This window comes from Otolemur garnettii, unplaced genomic scaffold (assembly GCF_000181295.1).
Source record: "Otolemur garnettii isolate 467f Iridium unplaced genomic scaffold, OtoGar3 scaffold00106, whole genome shotgun sequence".
Taxonomy (NCBI): domain Eukaryota; kingdom Metazoa; phylum Chordata; class Mammalia; order Primates; family Galagidae; genus Otolemur; species Otolemur garnettii.
In genome coordinates, this window is record NW_003852501.1 from 5,487,016 (window position 1) to 5,504,647 (window position 17,632).

General features: G+C 41.6%; 1 protein-coding gene across 2 annotated transcripts in view; it reads right to left on the bottom strand.

The window, feature by feature from the left end:
• The window catches only part of ATP8A2 (ATPase phospholipid transporting 8A2), a 625,592-nt gene that overhangs the window by 235,227 nt on the left and 372,733 nt on the right, over nt 1-17,632 (bottom strand). For both annotated transcript variants that reach the window (XM_012809508.2, XM_012809509.2), the window contains exons 26-27: nt 10,928-11,111; nt 6,374-6,484 (exon numbers count right to left, since the gene is read on the bottom strand). In XM_012809508.2, coding sequence (XP_012664962.1) covers nt 6,374-6,484; nt 10,928-11,111 — 295 coding nt within the window. The remainder of the gene's footprint in view (nt 1-6,373; nt 6,485-10,927; nt 11,112-17,632) is intronic.

Below are 17,632 nucleotides of genomic sequence, written 5' to 3' on the forward strand. Positions count from 1 at the left end.
TTTTGAGGCACAGTTAAGTCATGCATTATGGCCAAAAGGAGAAAAAGTTAATGGATGACTCTGTGACCATGGTTTCAAACAATTATTCTCTGTCAATTCTAACATGCAAAGTGAACTCTACACCAAAACCAGTGATATTTTTTGTTGTATTTTTTGGCCAGGGCTGGGTTTGAACCCGCCACCTCCGGTATATGGGGCTAGCACACTACTCCTTGCACCACAGGCACTACCCAAAAGCCAGTGATATCTTTCATCACTTATAGTACAGCCTGGGTAACTGCTTGGAAACAAATACCAGATTGTGACAGGGCTGACCAAGTCCACTGCTGATTTGTGCAGTAACATATTTAATGAAGGCTTCTCAACCAATAAGCCAGTCATTTAATAAATCAAATAAGGGGCAATTCAGCCATAATTATTTTCAAATAATGATGACCTGGAAAATACAAGAAAAGCCCCCAAACTCTCACAGGTCCAACAGAAAAAAATAAAGCTATAAATAGTGAAAGGGCATGTGTATGTGTACATATATACACACGTAGGTCACTATGAAAGTTTTGAGACAGACTGTGTCCATTATTTTGCTTTTAAGAAACACAATTAACAGCATCCTTTCTGATCCACCCATGCAAGTTTCAACCTGTTCAGCTAATCAGTGTTACTGGGAGGGCTTCATTTGATTCTGTTCATGCAGGTTTCCTGATTTTTGTGTATTCTAAAACTTTCTTAATGACCCATGTACATTTACAGATAAATAAAAAATTAAAAGTACACATCTTCTAGAAATTTTTTGGATTAGAATGGAAATTTATACATGAACCATAATTCAATTACTTTTTAGATTTAAAAACAAAGAAAACGAAAGCTCGGTAAAGCCTTTTCTCATATCCCACAGTATAACCGAATAGAGGTTTTTTGTTTATTAGGATTGTATTAAGATTGTCAGATAATGACAAATTTTAACTAGCTGTCAACTAACTTCTGTTATTTAGGTTTCATTTGGTCTCAGATTTGCTGTGGTCTTAGAATCTCTATTTCCCATTCAGTGATAATATTTCCAGACCTTCATGCTAAATATGCATCCCATTTCCTGGCCTTTATCTTCTATCAGTTTAACAACTCCAAGGAGATACTAAAATATCTTAGACATGTAGCCAAAAGGAAGGAGCCACTCCAAGTAGTATATAATTCCCAATTTTTCACATCAATATCCACATGTTACAGTTATTCCCTGTATTCGGAATCACCATTATGATTTCCAAGTCTCATCTCTATTTCAGAAGTAATTGGGCTATCTTCTTTATGTTGTACCAAAGTTGACAAGACATCTAAATCATAATTTTTTGAAATGTAAGTTAAATTCAAGTTGTGTTCCTATTATTTTTCTCTTTGAATTGTATTGCCACTAAAAGTTTTATGTATTCCAAATAACCTTCTCGCAGGGGTTCAGAAAGTCCATGGACAAGTGCACACCTTAGAAATGCTTTACAAGCTGATGCTGCTGTGCTCTGCAATGTACTCTATTCAGGAAGTTCTCAGGAACTAACTCCTAACCTGTTAAATGGTCTACGGACTTTAAAGAATTTACTCAGCCCTTCTTTAGGAGATACCACAGAGAGCTCAATCAGGACTTAAAAAATTGATAGGAATCCTTCCCTAACCTCTTCACTCCCAATCTTTGCAGTTAAGGTAAATCTTTCCCATTGCCAAAATTAAAAGGAGTTTTTAAACCAGTTCTTTCTTTTTGCTTAAAATTATATGGAGAGATAGCTACATAACGGTCATGATTTATACCCCAGGATTAGAGCTACAAAATTACATTTGTGTTTTCTGGTTACCATCTGCCCTACATATTGACAGACAAATTTTCTTAAATCTCCTTTGCCATGTAATTTGCCAATTCTAAAATGGAGAAAAAGGAATCCCAGCTTCCAATTGCAAAAATACTACTGTCAAGCTATTCAGATCCCCTCCCTGGCCATTTACATCCCCTCTCCAGTCCTCCCTCCTTCCCTCTCGGTGCTAATTTTGCCCCATCTCTTCCCCCAAGACACACACACAGAGAACATGACCCCCTCTAGCTGGAATCCCATCTTCCCACAAGGCCCTGCAGCTCTGAGTATTCTACCTCACAACAGAATTATACCTTCCGAGAAATATGATCCATCCGGCAACATGCCTGAAACTTGGCATTTAATTAGTTTAATACAGAACCAAACCATGTATAAAGTTTGTTTTCCAAAACTTCCACAAGCTCTCTAAAGCACATGAGCTGTCTTCACACATTGTTGTCCCCCTCACAGTGACGAGAGCAGCAAGGTGCTTATGAGTTCTCTATTTTTCTTTTGTTTATTGTGATTCAAACATATATAACATAAAGTCTACCATCTCAACCCTTTTAAAGTGTACAGCTCCCGTGGTTCACATCTGTATTACAGTTACAGGATGTTCCCATCCTTAAGCAACCATCACCGCCATTCCATCGCTAGGGCTCTGTGACGTTCTTGTCACTATCTATGGGGGGCAGACAGGAAATCACCAGTTTGTTTCTAATGATAAAAAATATATATATATACAGTTTTATTTTAATTAACAGAACCCTTTACAAAAGACCATATGTATTTCAGTATGTTAATTATACTTCCATAACACTGATGAAAACAAAGTGTGGGGGGATATAGTGATGGATGAGGCTGGTGACAGTGGGGCCCAGACCACGGAGGGCAGGTGACTGGGGAAAGAGAAGAGGATTTATCAAAAGACATCTAAGCACTGAAAGGGCATTTCTGGGCACTCTGTTCCTTCCTGAGATTGTGCCAGACCCTGGAATGTATCAGATGTTTCAGACAGCAAGCAGAAGAGATGGAAGCAAAGGCTGTACGCGTTTTTAGTTTTAAGCGCACCTACGGAGCCACCACAAAACCACAGGTTCCGTCATTCTGTTTCTGTCTTTTAAATCACTTGAACCAATGGGTACCGTGGCCTGAATAAATTTTGTGTGGCACACTCTACAGGCATTAGATAATTCATCAGCCTGCTGTACATGTAAAAACACAAACTGAGCACGTGTTGTGTTCAAGGCACTGTGGTGCAAACAGTCTAATTAGATCACTCTCGTGTTGGTGGAAGAGTCATGGCTTTCATAGAGAGCAAGCTGTTAGTCCACAAAGCTTTTGGTGAGTGAAACCAGAGATGACTGGAAGATTTATCAAGGCAGGAAGTGGTCCGATTGTAGGAAATCACACTGTGAAACGCCACGCTCCGGTTTGTACATAGTAAGGGGGAAGGTCTCCAGCATGCACATTACCGGAAACGTGAGCTGCAGAAGGACTGCACGGCATAATGACATTTATCTAAAAACACTGATAGTTTACACCCATAAATATCTCTGTAACTGCAAAGGAAAAGGTCTGGACAGATAATACACCAGGGGATCAGGGGTGAAGGCAGAGAACTTTATGCTCCAAGCAGCAAAGAAAGCACCTTCGTGTGTTCCTTGCATAGAAACCCCCCGTTTTTCCGTGGGTATGCCAAGTCAGCAGGCTGCATCACATGGCAGGCTTGCAGCTCGTCCCTGCAGTCTTCACTGGCAGTTCAATAGCGATCCCCCATCATAACAGCTAAGGTCCCAAGATATGTATCACATGCATGCATGCTTGTATGTGTGTATTTTTTTAATTTGCCCAATTGCTTTTAGACTATTTTTAAATGACTGGGAAGTTATGTGTCTCAGAAGACATTTGAGATAAGATCATATCGGCTATTGTGAAGGAACTCTCCTTGGGTTACTAGAAAACCATTTAAGAGATCTAAGTATTTAATTGATTCTTACTGAAGTGATTAATCATAAGGTTGCCTTTAGAACAAAAAAAGTGTTTGCAAATCGGCATGCCGACATACAATAATCTTTGATCTCACAGTTCAAAACACACTAAAATAGCATGCAAGTAGTACTTTCCTATATTTACAAATACAGTTGAAGTACACGTTGATGCAAAGGAAGTGATCTGGCAATGGCAGACATGTCTGAATCTGGGCTCCACCAGAGATTTTGTTTTCCGGATTTTGAAAGGAATACCTCCTAGAAATACTAAATAGAAAATTGGGTACAGAGTGGAAGATACTTTTTACTTTTTTCTTTTTATTAAATCATAGCATTGTACAAACTTTATAAAGAAGGCTTAAAAGGCAGTTTACAAAAGACCATTAAAAACTGTCACCCGGTCACAACTGAAATACTGGTTGGAGGCACTCGCTTGCTACTTTCAGGGCCTAACTCCACACGGAATTTCTCAGACAGATTAAAACTGTATTCTTCTCAGTCTCAGCCCACTTCAAGTTTAAAAAAAAAAAAGGCAGCAAGATAGTAGGTGTGAATGACTAAGAAGGGGCCCCAGGGAACGCTCAGGAAAGCAAAAGTGTTGGGAGCTCCATGAAGTGTCTTGATAAGAAGTCTAGACTATCTGTAATTTGCTGGTTGTGAAGAAAACCAGATTATTAAGAAACCTTGAGAAGCTAAGAGCTTTAAGAGCATGAAATGCCAGGAAACGTGGGGTGGGATATAGGAACAGGGTTCCAAAACCCCTTCACATTATCATCTATGACCCAAAGTGACTGTCAGGAGTGACTCCTATCACAGAAGCAACAACAACAACAACAAACAGGAGGAAAAATGAGGGGGACAAACATCTTGAAGTGCCAAAAAGGAATTGGAGAAATAAGAGCAGGAGGAAGGAAACCCACACAAAACCCATTACTCCAACATCTACAAGCTCTTAGCCAGAGTGGACTGAGTTGAATATTACAGCACAAGACCAGCAGACAAATCACGGATAATTTTTTAGATTATTGATTTTAACCTCATTATTCCTAGCAAGATGGCAATTATTTTTTCCTATGACCTTTACAGAAAAGTATAAAATGACGATTACAACTCCACATCTCTCAAGACGCTGCTATATATTTTCTCACTAGAGAAATAATATTTGCTAATACAGACAGAACATGTGGATTCGAATTAAGAAGAATGGGTCAGTTTTCAGGACTTTACCCAGATCTCTTTTAGTTGCTTGGACCCTTCTTTGAGAATCAGGGCTGCTTCCCCAGGCCACAAGTAGCTCCTGTGTGAACTAGAAGAGGTGTGCCCTCTGCAAATGCGGTGCCACCTGGGCACTGTTGAGCAGGCTGTCCACTGTGCAAATGAGAAAAACACACTGCTGTTTCTAGGTGGGCCCTGGGCAGCTCCAGAGATGAAGCAACAAAGGCTACAATTCTGCCTCATTTCCCCTTTTGGCTGGGTAGGCTAGTGTAGTGAACAGCCTGTGCAACCTGGTAAAACCTTTAGCAATTTAATTACCAGATGAGTGACATGAACCTATACAGTTGTCTTGAATGATTCATTGGGAAAGATAAGAGAACTTGACGAAGAAACAGTTACGGCTCCATGAGCAAGGTACTTGTTAGATTATCTGAGCTGAATGTATCAGAGACTGCATCAGAGAAAGTTGATCTCTGCCTTGGTTATCACTTTGCCAAGCACTGAGAAATCAAACGTAAAATAACCCACAATAGAATAAAATATTAAAACAACATACGCAATTAGCATTGCATTCCTCCACAGAGTGACTTGTCTGCTTCCGCTTTTTGAAAACACATCTGGAAATCTATTAGTCATGATGTTCTCAAAAGATATTGTACCTTTAACGGCAGACGGTGACTGGTACTGATACCAAACAGAAGGTGCCTTGTCCACTTTTTCCTGGGCACACTCCCTCTAGCAAAGCACATTCCTTTTACTACAAACTGAATCAGCATCTTGAGAAACTGTCTGTGACAGCCTTAATGATCTTGCCGGCTTACCGCCCACAGCCCTCACTGCCACACCCTCCACACTTAAGTTCCAGTGTCCAAGTAGTTTAGGAGCAGGGAATGCATGTTCAGGAGATTTGCAGAGTCCAGGAGAAATACAGCAAGAAATCAGGCCTTGTTTATTCTAGGGAAACCTGACTGGGTCTCCCCACAGTGTTGCACTGTCAACCTGAGAAGGTATGAGCCTTTCTGCCCAGGCTTTGCTCATCCTGGAGTTATGACAGCAACATTCTCCTCTGGCCAGGGACACAAAGGAGGAAGCAGAGCAGAGAGGTACAGAGGAATGACAGAGTGCGAGGGAGGAGGAAGGCCCGGACATGGGATCTAAGCCTGGGTGACACACCCAGTTGCAAAGGAGGTTATGGAAACCCAAGTTTTAATGAGTCACAGTAGGATCTTTTCTTTAATTGTACATTAACAAAACCATCTCAAAATGACTCTAAATATCCAAAGATGTTCTGTGAGAAGGCCCTCTTCTTGGATGACAAGCATCACCCTTCCTTACCTCGATGATGTACAGGACCACGTTCTTGTAGAAGCAGTACAGTATGCACTTGGTCACCCGGTTGTAGCTCCAGGCTCCATGGACCAAAAGAAGCTTCTCCAAGTAGGAAAACTAAAAAGAAAAGAATAAAAAAGTATCAAAAGAGCTAATCCTTGAGGAATAAAAATCACAAAATGTCCTCAAGGGCAAAAGACAGACAAGGCAGATGGAAGAAACCAGATTCTCCAGGCACCTGGGAAAACTACACCCTAAAGGCAGAGATTTCAGGCTCAGGGAGAACAACTACAATCTTTTCTTAAATCTACACAACAGTTGTTTCCCCAACCATGCTTGACTATGAACTGTCATCCTCACAAGATTCTCTTTAAACTGATGGTTTTCTAGAGTCATAATTATTAAAAGAAGGTGACCTCTTGACCTGAAATAAAAGTACAATAGGTGGGAGGCTGAGGCAGGTGGGTAGCTTGAGCTCAGGAGTTTGAAACCTGCCTGAGCAAGAGGGAGACCTGTCTCTACCAAAAACAGAAAAACTGTCTTGGTGCTTATAGCTCAGAGGCTAAGGTGCCAGCCACATACACTGCAGCTGACGGGTTTGATCCAGCCTGGGTCTGCCAAAGACCAATGACAACTACAACCAAAAAACAGCTGGGTGTTGTGGCAGGTGCCTGTAGTCCCAGCTGCTTGGGAGGTTGAGGCAAGAGAATCACTTAAGCCTAAGAGCTGGAGGTTGCTATGAGCTGTGACGCCATGGCACTCTACTCAGGGTGACATAGTTAGACTCTGCCTAAATAAATAAATAAAAATAGAAAAACTACCCATGCGTTTTGGTGGGCACCTGTGGTCCCACCTACTTAGGAGGGTTAGGCAAAAGGATTGCTTGAGCCCAAGAGTTTGAGGTAGCTATAAGCTATGATGCCAGGGCACTCTACCCAGGGTGACAGAGTGGTACTCCGTCTCAAAAAAAAAAAAAGTACAATGAGAATCAAATGCCTTTAAGCAACCACAAATTTTACGGTGACAGAAGAAAGGGTCAGGGACACTCATGAAACCCTGTCTTGTTTTTTAAAAAAGGAATGGACGTGTACAAACTATTTCCTCTCTCAGCTTCCAGGTTAAAAACAATTACACACAGAGAGATGCAAGGACACACTTAGACACCCACAGACAAACACACACACAAAGACACACAGATACAGAGACATGTACACACAGGCACACCTACATGCACAGACATGGACACACACACGTGCATAAGTATTTATACACACACAGACACACACCCTGTCTCTACTTCTGGACCCATTTTATTCTCCTTTTGGCCCAACTAGTCCACAGCCCTTCTTGCCATGTGATGGCTCTTGCATTCTGAGACAGCAGCTGCCAAAGATACCCCAACAAAATACACAAATCCTCTTTGGGGCAGGGTTCTTGGGACACCACTCGAATCGTATCTCCTCGGCCTCCCATTCACCTGGCTATGCAGTCTGTGTTTCTATTTCACAGAAGTCTTAAACAGTGAGAACCTCGAGCTGGAGGGACAGAAATTTAGGTAGATGGTGTCACACTCTGGCCTGAGAGCATTGTTGGGGCAATTCTGTTTAAAGTCACATTTCTATACATTTAACTTGCCACACGCAAGGTTCAGTTTGCCCTTGGTTGAATGAAGACCTTAATTCCCCTGTCCTCAGATGCAGTGTCAGAAATCCCACAAGCATGAGCTCTATTATACCATGAGGAGAGACAATCAGGCTGGACTGAGATTATCCAGAATGTTAGATATTCTTTTACGATTGTAAACTTCCTATTAATTTCAGGTAACTTTTGAAATTAAATATGATTCTCTGTAAAAAAGAAAGATCCTGACCAGAAAGACAATACCTTTTTATAAAACTCTTTTTTGTTTTCCCAAGAGGAAACTACATCATGATTCCCATTAGCACTAAACAAGGAACCATATCCCGGCTGAAGTCACATTTCAGCAAGTTCTTCTGGGACGTCAGGGTCAGGCCTACCCACATACCCTGACATCCAGATGATGACTTCAAAATAGCAGAAGGAGGTACATATGGAAAAATAAAACTCCCCATAAAGGCTCATTAAGGATTCCAAAGGGGAATTGGGAATCATAAAATAACTAGCAAAACAAATAAAAAGGAAGTTTGCATTTGACCTGGACCCCCTGGTGTTAAACTTCAATGGGCACAGAGAACATCTGCTGGAATCATCCCGAAACCTGCTTCAACCGGAGCGCTGCGATGATTTGTTTTCAGGGGAAAAAAATATATATATATAAGTATAAATCAAAATGTTGTCTTCATGAGGTCATTCAGAAAACATTAAGAAGGTAGGGGTCTGGAAAGATTCTCCCCTGAGGAGAACAGATTCAATATTATATAGCAACAGCAAAAGCTTCCCAGGGCAAGGTGGCCAGACAGAGGACATTCAGTCCCTGAGACATACCCTGAGGCAGGAAAGAAAGAGAACCAGAGCTTTGCACAGAGATACGCACAGAGACACAAACACACAGACACCCACAGCTTTCCCCAAGGATAAATCACGGAGCTAAATATTTTCTCACTTCCATATTTAACCCTACAGGGTATTTCCTCAAAAGCCCAATACAAAAAAATTCATCCATCTTACAATAAACAGATAAAGCACAAGGTATAAACTTCAACCAGAGATTTTTATCATTTCAACAAGGGTAAGGGAAGTCACCAAATTGTGGCATTTCTAGTGCAGTAATTAAGGCACAGCCGGCTCCAGGAGAATGTGAGGCTGGCAAGACCGAGCCCTGTGGTGACAGCACTCCACCTAATCAGGAACAAGACTAGCAACAGGGAAATGAGGGCCCTAGACACATGGGCCTTCAGGGTTCTCTTGGCAGAGGCGATTTCTATGCTGGAGAGGAAGCCACATCCCAGGGGGAGCTCCAAAGCCCTGCTCCCCACTCCATCCTTCTTTGTTGCTTTTAATTTGAAGAGAGCAATTGTTCTGGCTTCCACATCCTAACAGAATACAGTTTCAATACAGCAGGTCATGGAATCTCCTTTCCCTAGACATTTTAAAGAAAAAGACAGACAAATATTTGCCTGGAACTCCAAGGAAACCTCTTAAGACCCTTCCAACCAAATGATGTTATAACTCAAGTATTTAATAACGCTGGGGTGTATAACATCTACAGTTGCTGACAGACCACAGGAAGCGCTCGTCCCCCAGGCCTCGCAGCATTTGACTCGGGAAAGTAAACGGGCAGGTGTGTGGGGCCAGCCCACAAGTTCACACTTAGGTCTGCCATTCTCTGACCCCAGAGGTTCGCTCGGACCTGAGACAGGTCACCTGATGTAAAGGAATCCTAGTTTTCCCACCTGTAAGATCAAAATTCTTCCTCCTGCCTACTTCAAGAATTACCTTGAGGATTTATTTGAAATCAATGGAGGAACAAAATTGATTTCATGCACTTTTCAGAGCCAGGAGGATCTGTAAATTCTTCCCCCCATTTGCAGAAGGGCAAGCTGGGAGGTGGCACCCCACAGCTGCAGAGAGCCAGCCCGCAGCTCTGGGGCAGTAGGAAACTCATTCTGTTTTATATGCTGCCCCTGATTTCAGGTTGAAGTGGGACAAAGCCATTATTCCTTATGTTCACATGACTAGGGTTAACCCATTCTTTAAAATCCTAAAAACTGCAGAAACCAGTGAACTCTGGCTCCCCAGTGAAGAAGCAGGTATTTAATCCGGACATCACAATCTGGAAACAGGAAGAAACGATATGTGTTCACTGTGATGTCTAGGTTGTCTGGATTTCTCCAGAAGGCCAGTAGATCTAGATGTGTACTCTGGGGGTCACGAGGTTGACTATTTCCCTTCACCTTCGGTCCATCATTAAGGAGCAGACATATCGTCATCAGGCCACCAGGGCAGTAACCAGGGCTGGAAACCTCAATATGCAATACTTGATTCAGACAGGAATGGACTGAACTTGGCCTAACTGCAGGAAGTTGTTTGCTACTGCCCATGGGGTCATTAAGGCCCAAACCTGGATTATGCTCTTAGCAATGCATCTCACAGCAGCGGTCCTGAACTGCTCCCCTGTTGTGATTACAGAGATGGCAGCAGCTACACATCACTGCTCCTCCCTGACCTTATGCACCTGATTAGAGTGCCCCCATGCCTTTGGACGGAGGGGTGAGGCCAGGAGAGGGCAACAAGACTGGATATCCGCAGTACAGCTGCTCTTCAGCAGGGCACACAGAAAGAAAGGAGCATGCAGCAGATCAGGGCCAATCTGTCAGGAGCGGCACCTGCCTGCATGGCAGAGCAGCCTGGCCACCCTCACAGCCGGCCAAAAGAAACCCAGCCAGCGGGACAAGGCCTCCTAACTACACAAGATCAAAACCACAGGGAAGTTCAAATGCCCCTGTGGGTTCATCTAGCCATCAACCTCAACGGGGGTGGCAAATGTCTCAGAGCAGGACAGGATATCAGGACAGGCTCTCATCCCCGGCTGCCATCACTGTCAACAGCACAGGACAGTGGGCCACTCACACTGCTCACCTGTGCGATGGCATAATCTGAGTTGTTGGTGGCCTGCATACCCTCGTTCCCACTGATTCCCACACCCACATGGGCTGTCTGGATCATCCCCACGTCGTTGGCGCCGTCCCCGATGGCGAGGGTGATGGCCTTCACCCGCTTCTTCACCACGTCCACTATCTCAGACTTCTGCAGAGGAGACACTCTGTGAGAGAAGAAAGAGAAACCGTGACTGCCTGTTTCTTTCCAAACAGCTGTAATCTATATTCAGCCGCACTGAAAGGACAGTTACTGGACAACCTCCAAATTCAATACATACATTTTATGCTCATGTGCAAAGAAAGCTTTCAGAAAACAGTAGCTTGTGGCTTTCAAGGATTTGCCAACTTTGCAGATGAAATACACAAGTCGAAACTAACTGAAAACACCGCCTAAGCATGATCCCCCTGCTCAGTGGGACGCGTACGCGCAGACTCTTCAGGGACACTTGTGCCCTGTGGATGCAGAAAGGCAGCTAAACTAGCCACAGAGGCCTTTGGACATGTCTCCCCCCAAATCAGAGAACTAGCGTAGACCCCTTTTTTGCCTTTTGGAACATCATTTACGACCTACAGCTGACAAGGGAGTTTTCTATAAAATCTGTCTTGACATAAGGGAAAGAAAACTGGCAGGGCCTGAGAAAGTGCGGGAAGGGGGCTAGGGCAAGAAGAAGGAAGAAAGGCTTCTCACTCCCTGAAAAGGAGACAGGGTTTGAACAGCGGTCTGGGCAGAGGGGTCAGACGCGGGCAGCCTTGGCTGGGCTGGAAGGTCTTCCACAGCCGAATGCTGCAGAATCACAGCCCAAAGAGGGGGAGACAAGCAGCTGCCGCCTACAAGGCGGGTATTTCCACAAGGCCAGGATGGTGGGCAGCTTTTCATAAACTCCTAAGTCACCTGGGAAGAAGACCCAATATAAAGCTATGTGGTCTGAAAGAGAAAATATTAATTATAATTTAGTATTTATTTAGTGTATAAGAACACACAATAGGCTAAGTAGAGTGGCTCATGCCTATACTCCCAGCACTTTGGGAGGCCAATATGGGCAGACTGCTTGAGGCCAGGAGTTCAAGAGCAGCCTGCAAAGCACAGCAAAAGTCTAACTCTATTAAAAAGTAGGGGGAAAAATTAGCCAGGCCTTGTGGTGGGAACCTGTAGTCCTGACTGCTTAGGAGGCTGAGGGAAGAGGATCACTTGAGCGCAGGAGTTTGAGTTTGCAGTAAGCTGTAATGACACCACTGCACTCTGGCCTGGGTGACACAGAGAGACCTAGTTTTAAAAAGAAACAAAGAAACAGACAGATGAAAGAACTTCTTTAACAAGGTCATCATGAACCTTCCGCTCTTAAGCACGTACAAAGATATCACAGAATAGAGCTCTACACATTACCGGTAGGCTTGAGGGTGCAACTCCCTGAGAGTCTACGAGAGTTACCCAGGTGACCAAGCAAGCCGGCCTCTTTGTCAGCAAAAGTGAGGTGGTCAGGAAAGAAGAAAACCCAGGAGGCAAAAAACCTGGCTGCTTCGCACTTTGCAGGGATTGAAGAACCATGGAATAGGGAAGGAGCCCCAAATCTGAGATTTTCCTTGAGGTTAAAGTTGCTGAATTTTTGTTAGGGTGTTCTGCAATAAACCAACCAGCAGGTAATAAAGATCAAGTCAAATAGATTCACTAGGTCTGCCACTCTGGGATTCGGATCTCAAGGAAGTCAAGTCAGGATTCTGATGGCTTAAAAGTGCAATCTGTGAACATCCAACAGCTGCCTTTTCCCAAAGAGCAAAAGTAAGGAGAAAACCTGAGCAGCGTATATATAAAGCAAGTCGTATTCCAGTGTTTTAGGAGCATGAAATTCTCATCAAGGATTTATTATGCCCTCAGCTATAATGCCTTGAGAAAACACAATTCTAGTACACACTGGGGGTTCAAACCAGATGTCAAACAGCTAATTCCTACAGAACTGAGGGGCACCCTTCACCTTCAGCCATATATAGTATTTCAGTATGCTGAATTGCCAGGAAGCACCAACCAGCTCTATCTTAATCTTAATTTGTGACCTGAAATTACGTGCCACACTTAATAAGTATTCTCGACATGTAGTAATTCATGCCCCAAAATAAGAACCCCAGAGTACACGTAAGCCACGCTAGGTGCACGGGGCACTTCTACAACCCATTTTGGTACATTATGAATAAAAATATAAACCCAACAGATTTAGTTAACTAGAGGGGTGTTCTATCCATTTTGACTAACACAATAGATTCTAAAATGAGTAATACGTTTTCCTTTTGAAACTTAAATTTTAAAAAATCAGCATCCTATAGCATCTCATTTTATGGAATATGTGTTCCTGAAATTTTAAAACTAGCTTTCCAAAGTTATTTCAAACATAATACTTAAGTAAAATCATGGGTAGCTTATTTTATAGAATTAGTGATCCTACGTAATTTATCTGATCTACCAAAGCACTGGTCTCAGAGTTTCTAAATTCTGATCTTGAAATACCGTCTTAGCAAACTGAAGCAAATCCCTCACCTTCTCAGATCTCAGCTGCCCCAACGTCACAGAGGGGCTGGTCTAGATTACAGGCTTGTACAGTGGGATCAGTGGTTATACTAAACTATACTTAGGAAGACACAAGAGACCTAAAACACTCACCAATTCACTAAACTTGTGAAACATTTGCACTGATTGGACTTTAAAGCATCATTATTGCATAGACTGTCCTTATGACAAAAAGGAATTTTGAAGCCCACTGACCTAGATCAATGAGTCTCGAATCTTAGGTGAGCATCAGAATTACACAGAGAGCTTAGAAACACAGACTCAGACCAAAAAGTCTGGGATGGGACCTGCGAGTGTGTGTCTAACCAGCTCCCGGGTGACGCTGACGCTGACGCTGTGTGTCTCTGAGCCATGCTCAAGTCACTAGTACTGGTCCAGACAGTATCACAAGTTCTTTCTAGTATAAATGTTTTCTGGCGAAGCTTAAATTTCCATGGCACAAGATACAGACAAAATTTTCATAGTGACACCCAACAATTTATTACCAGAAAACACTGCATTATCATCTCATTTCTTCAAATGTATACATAGGTTCTTCTTTGCTCTTACCCCCAAACCTAGCAAGTATAAATTGGTGGGGGATTGAATTTAAAATATTCTTCCAATCTGAGTGTGTCCTGTAAAATGGTGGTAAGGGAAAATAATAACCAAAAATAAGACATGCAGGTCTACGTAGGTCTTTATTTTCACGACACAGAAACCAACTAATCAATACCAAGCCTAACATACATAGCCAAGAACTATAAAACAACGTGCTACCAGTGTATCAGAAGATTTCACTCAGAAAATCGTCTATTTTTCCAGTTAAAGATAATCTCCTACAAATGGGATTTTCTTTGATAAAAATGACCATTGGATAAAATAATACATTTTTCCCTATAGCAGTCAGTTATCCTAAATTTTTCAAAAATTGCAGTACTTTGAAAAATTGCATAGCTTAACTAGATATACAAATACCTAATACATGAGACTAATATCTAAATTTAATTAAACTATCCCACATGCATCTGTTCAATAAATGCTCACAGATGGTGAGAATGAAAGGAATATAAAAATGACTGGACACCTCTGTGAGATCTAAATTTATCATTGATGGAAAACAGATGAAAACATCCCATTTTTCCTGTGGTCTAGATGGACATCGTTTGCAAACTTCTTGATCAACATGCTGGTGCGCTCTTGATTCTGTTTTTTGCTAATGTCCTTAAAAGCATTCTAGGCTTTTTGTTACAGGTTTTAAATGACATATGGCTGGCATCAATCTCTTACTGCACAGAGAGCTCTCCAGGACAGGCTAATATCTTGCCTTGTCTTTACCTCTTTAGATTAGAATGCTATGACTATTACAAGCCCACTGTTAGCCCCTGTGTATCACTCTCATAAGCACTTGAGGGTTTAACGGTTACCAGCTTACCAGGTCACGATGAAGGGTCGCAGGAGTGCCGTGTGATGCAAATCATCCAAGGTCTTTGTATTTATGTACCTCAACATGTTTTATTTTGTTCTTGTTTTTGAAATGGGGTCTCACTATGCTGTCCAGTCAGGTCTCAATGTCCTGACCTCTCAAGTAGCTGGGACTACATGTGTATGCCACTATACCTTGCTCACCTCACCCTGTGTGTACCCTCTCTACAATGATTCATACCCAAAATCAAATTCTAGCACAATCTCACTTACCTTAGTAGTATGTCTACACTACTAGTAACTATAGCAGTGTCCAGTAGAACAATCATTTTACTTGCTGATGGAATAAAATGGTGAACATATATCTCATTATTGGTGATACAAATGTGCATAAAATCACTATGCACCCTGATGCTACCCAGCCACCCTTTTTAAATACGAGTCAACAGGCTTTAGGATTTGCTGACCAACTAATCTAAGAACCCAGTTGTGACCGACAGCATTACGTATTTTGGAATGGATAAAACAGACATGTTTTGATAAATCTCCTGCATTTCACCAACATTAGCCATAAGGTCCTTTTCCCGTAGGTTACACTGCAGGTCAAACAGATGCTAAGGTCACACCAATAGGAGTCTGTGCAAAGGAGAGGGGAAGAGCAGTCAATTGTACAAGCATCTTGCTTTTTATCTTGGTGCTGCAATTTTATGGTAATTTTAGGAATTTAACATATATATTTCAGTTTATATTAAATTTAAATTATAGAAAGCTTGGAATTCCCACAGCATCCTGTAAGTACAAAGATTATTTTCAACAGGGTATAAGTATCCACTGTTCAGAAATGCTAAGGTTAAATGTTTCCATATTCCAGAATAGACTCTATAGTTATAATTCAACTTTCCAAAACAGGATTTGAGCTCTCCTTTACACTTCACAAAAAAGGTATTGATGAGTACATTGGGGGCAGGGGGGATCTTTTAAGAAACATAACTTATATAAATTTGCTACTGCAAAACTAATAATTTCCTTATTATTTAAAGGGCTCATTTACTTTTTATTTAATTTCACATTAATATGAGGGTACAAATGTTTAGGTTACATTGTTTCCATGTCCAAGGTAAAGTTCAAGTTGTAGTTGAGCTCTTCACCCAAGGGGTGTGCTGTAAACCCTCATATTATACACATAGGTGAGAACTTGCCAACCCCTTTTCCCCTTCCTTTTCTCCCTCACTTAAATATTCCTGTGTTTTTCCTTCATGTGGGTGTGTAGTTGTTTATATATTGGTTTTATATCAGTTTCATATCAGTACTGAGTACACTGGATACTTGTTTTTCCGTTCTTGTGATACTTTACTAACAAGAACACGTTTGGACTCCATCCAGGTTAATACAAAAGATGTAAAGTCTCTATCCTTTTTTATGGTTGAATAGTATTCCATGACATACATAGACCACAGTTTGCTAATCTGTGTTCATGAGTAAAGGGTTCATTTAAATCACTTTCAATATTTAATAATATATAAAGTTTTATTATTTCAGTGTTATGTACACCCCTACTCACCCCCTCAAAATAATCTTGGTTCTTCTACAAATTCTTTTAGAAGACCTTGAAAATCAACCTTGCTAATGTCTTAATATATGCAGCATCTCTCACTTCAGGTGGGTTACTCAGTGCTTAAGTACAATGAATTTTAAAACTAGCTATTCTGGTCACCTAAAATTGGCCTTATATTGCATTTAAAAACTTCCTGATTCTAAGCTCTAAAAATTTCCTCATAAAACAGAAAGTTTAAAGGGTAAAAGCCAACACAACTGATTTAGAGATGGGGATATATATACACACAAACACACAAACATTTTTTTAACTGATCTTACATTTACTATATATAACAGGTGACTGCTATCAACATCCTATGAGGGTTCTCTTCTCTGCAACCTAGAAGTTACAGATCAACCATTGTGCAGTTGTAGGTCGGGAGGGCAACTTGATATTCTTTACCAACTGAACAAAACCCTTCAAACCTCAATCCTGCACTGCATGTATAAAGCTGCCCATGCAGCTGAGACTTGCTGTCAGAAAAGGGAGGACACCCTGCCTGGGCAAGATCAGTTTACTCTGCAAGTGAGAAAGGGCTCACTTTGAAATAAGTATATTCTGCGTAGGGGTTCAGAATTTATGCATCTGTACTTGTGTCTGTGACAATTTTATCACATGTCTAGGAAACAGAGCAATTAAAACAGCACTCTGACAAACGTCTAGCTTCTAAAAATCTAACATTTCCACTAAACTATGTAGAACATATTAATATCTGGGCAAGCACATTTTATGTAATAATTGGATGGGTTGCAAGAGTTTGAGGTTGCAGTGAGTTGTGATCCTGCCACCATACTCCAGCCCAGATGACAAAGTGAGATCATATCTCGAATCAGAAAAATAAAAAAATTAGACAGGCTGTGTGTAGTAAATTATATGCAGTTTTATATTCCCTGAAATCAGTTATAGTCTGTCTCTTCCTATACTAGACTGAAAAGAATGGAACAGTCTAGGAAGGCTGGGATTTAAATAAAAGATATTAGATCCTTCTGTCCCCAGGCTGAAACTGGGATTAGAATAACACATTGAAATACCTTAATGTTTTTAGCACAAAAAGCATTAATTTGATACTCTGCTTCCTTGAAATGCTTTATTAAGGCCCCCAAGACCCTCTCAGGAGTGTCTGCCTT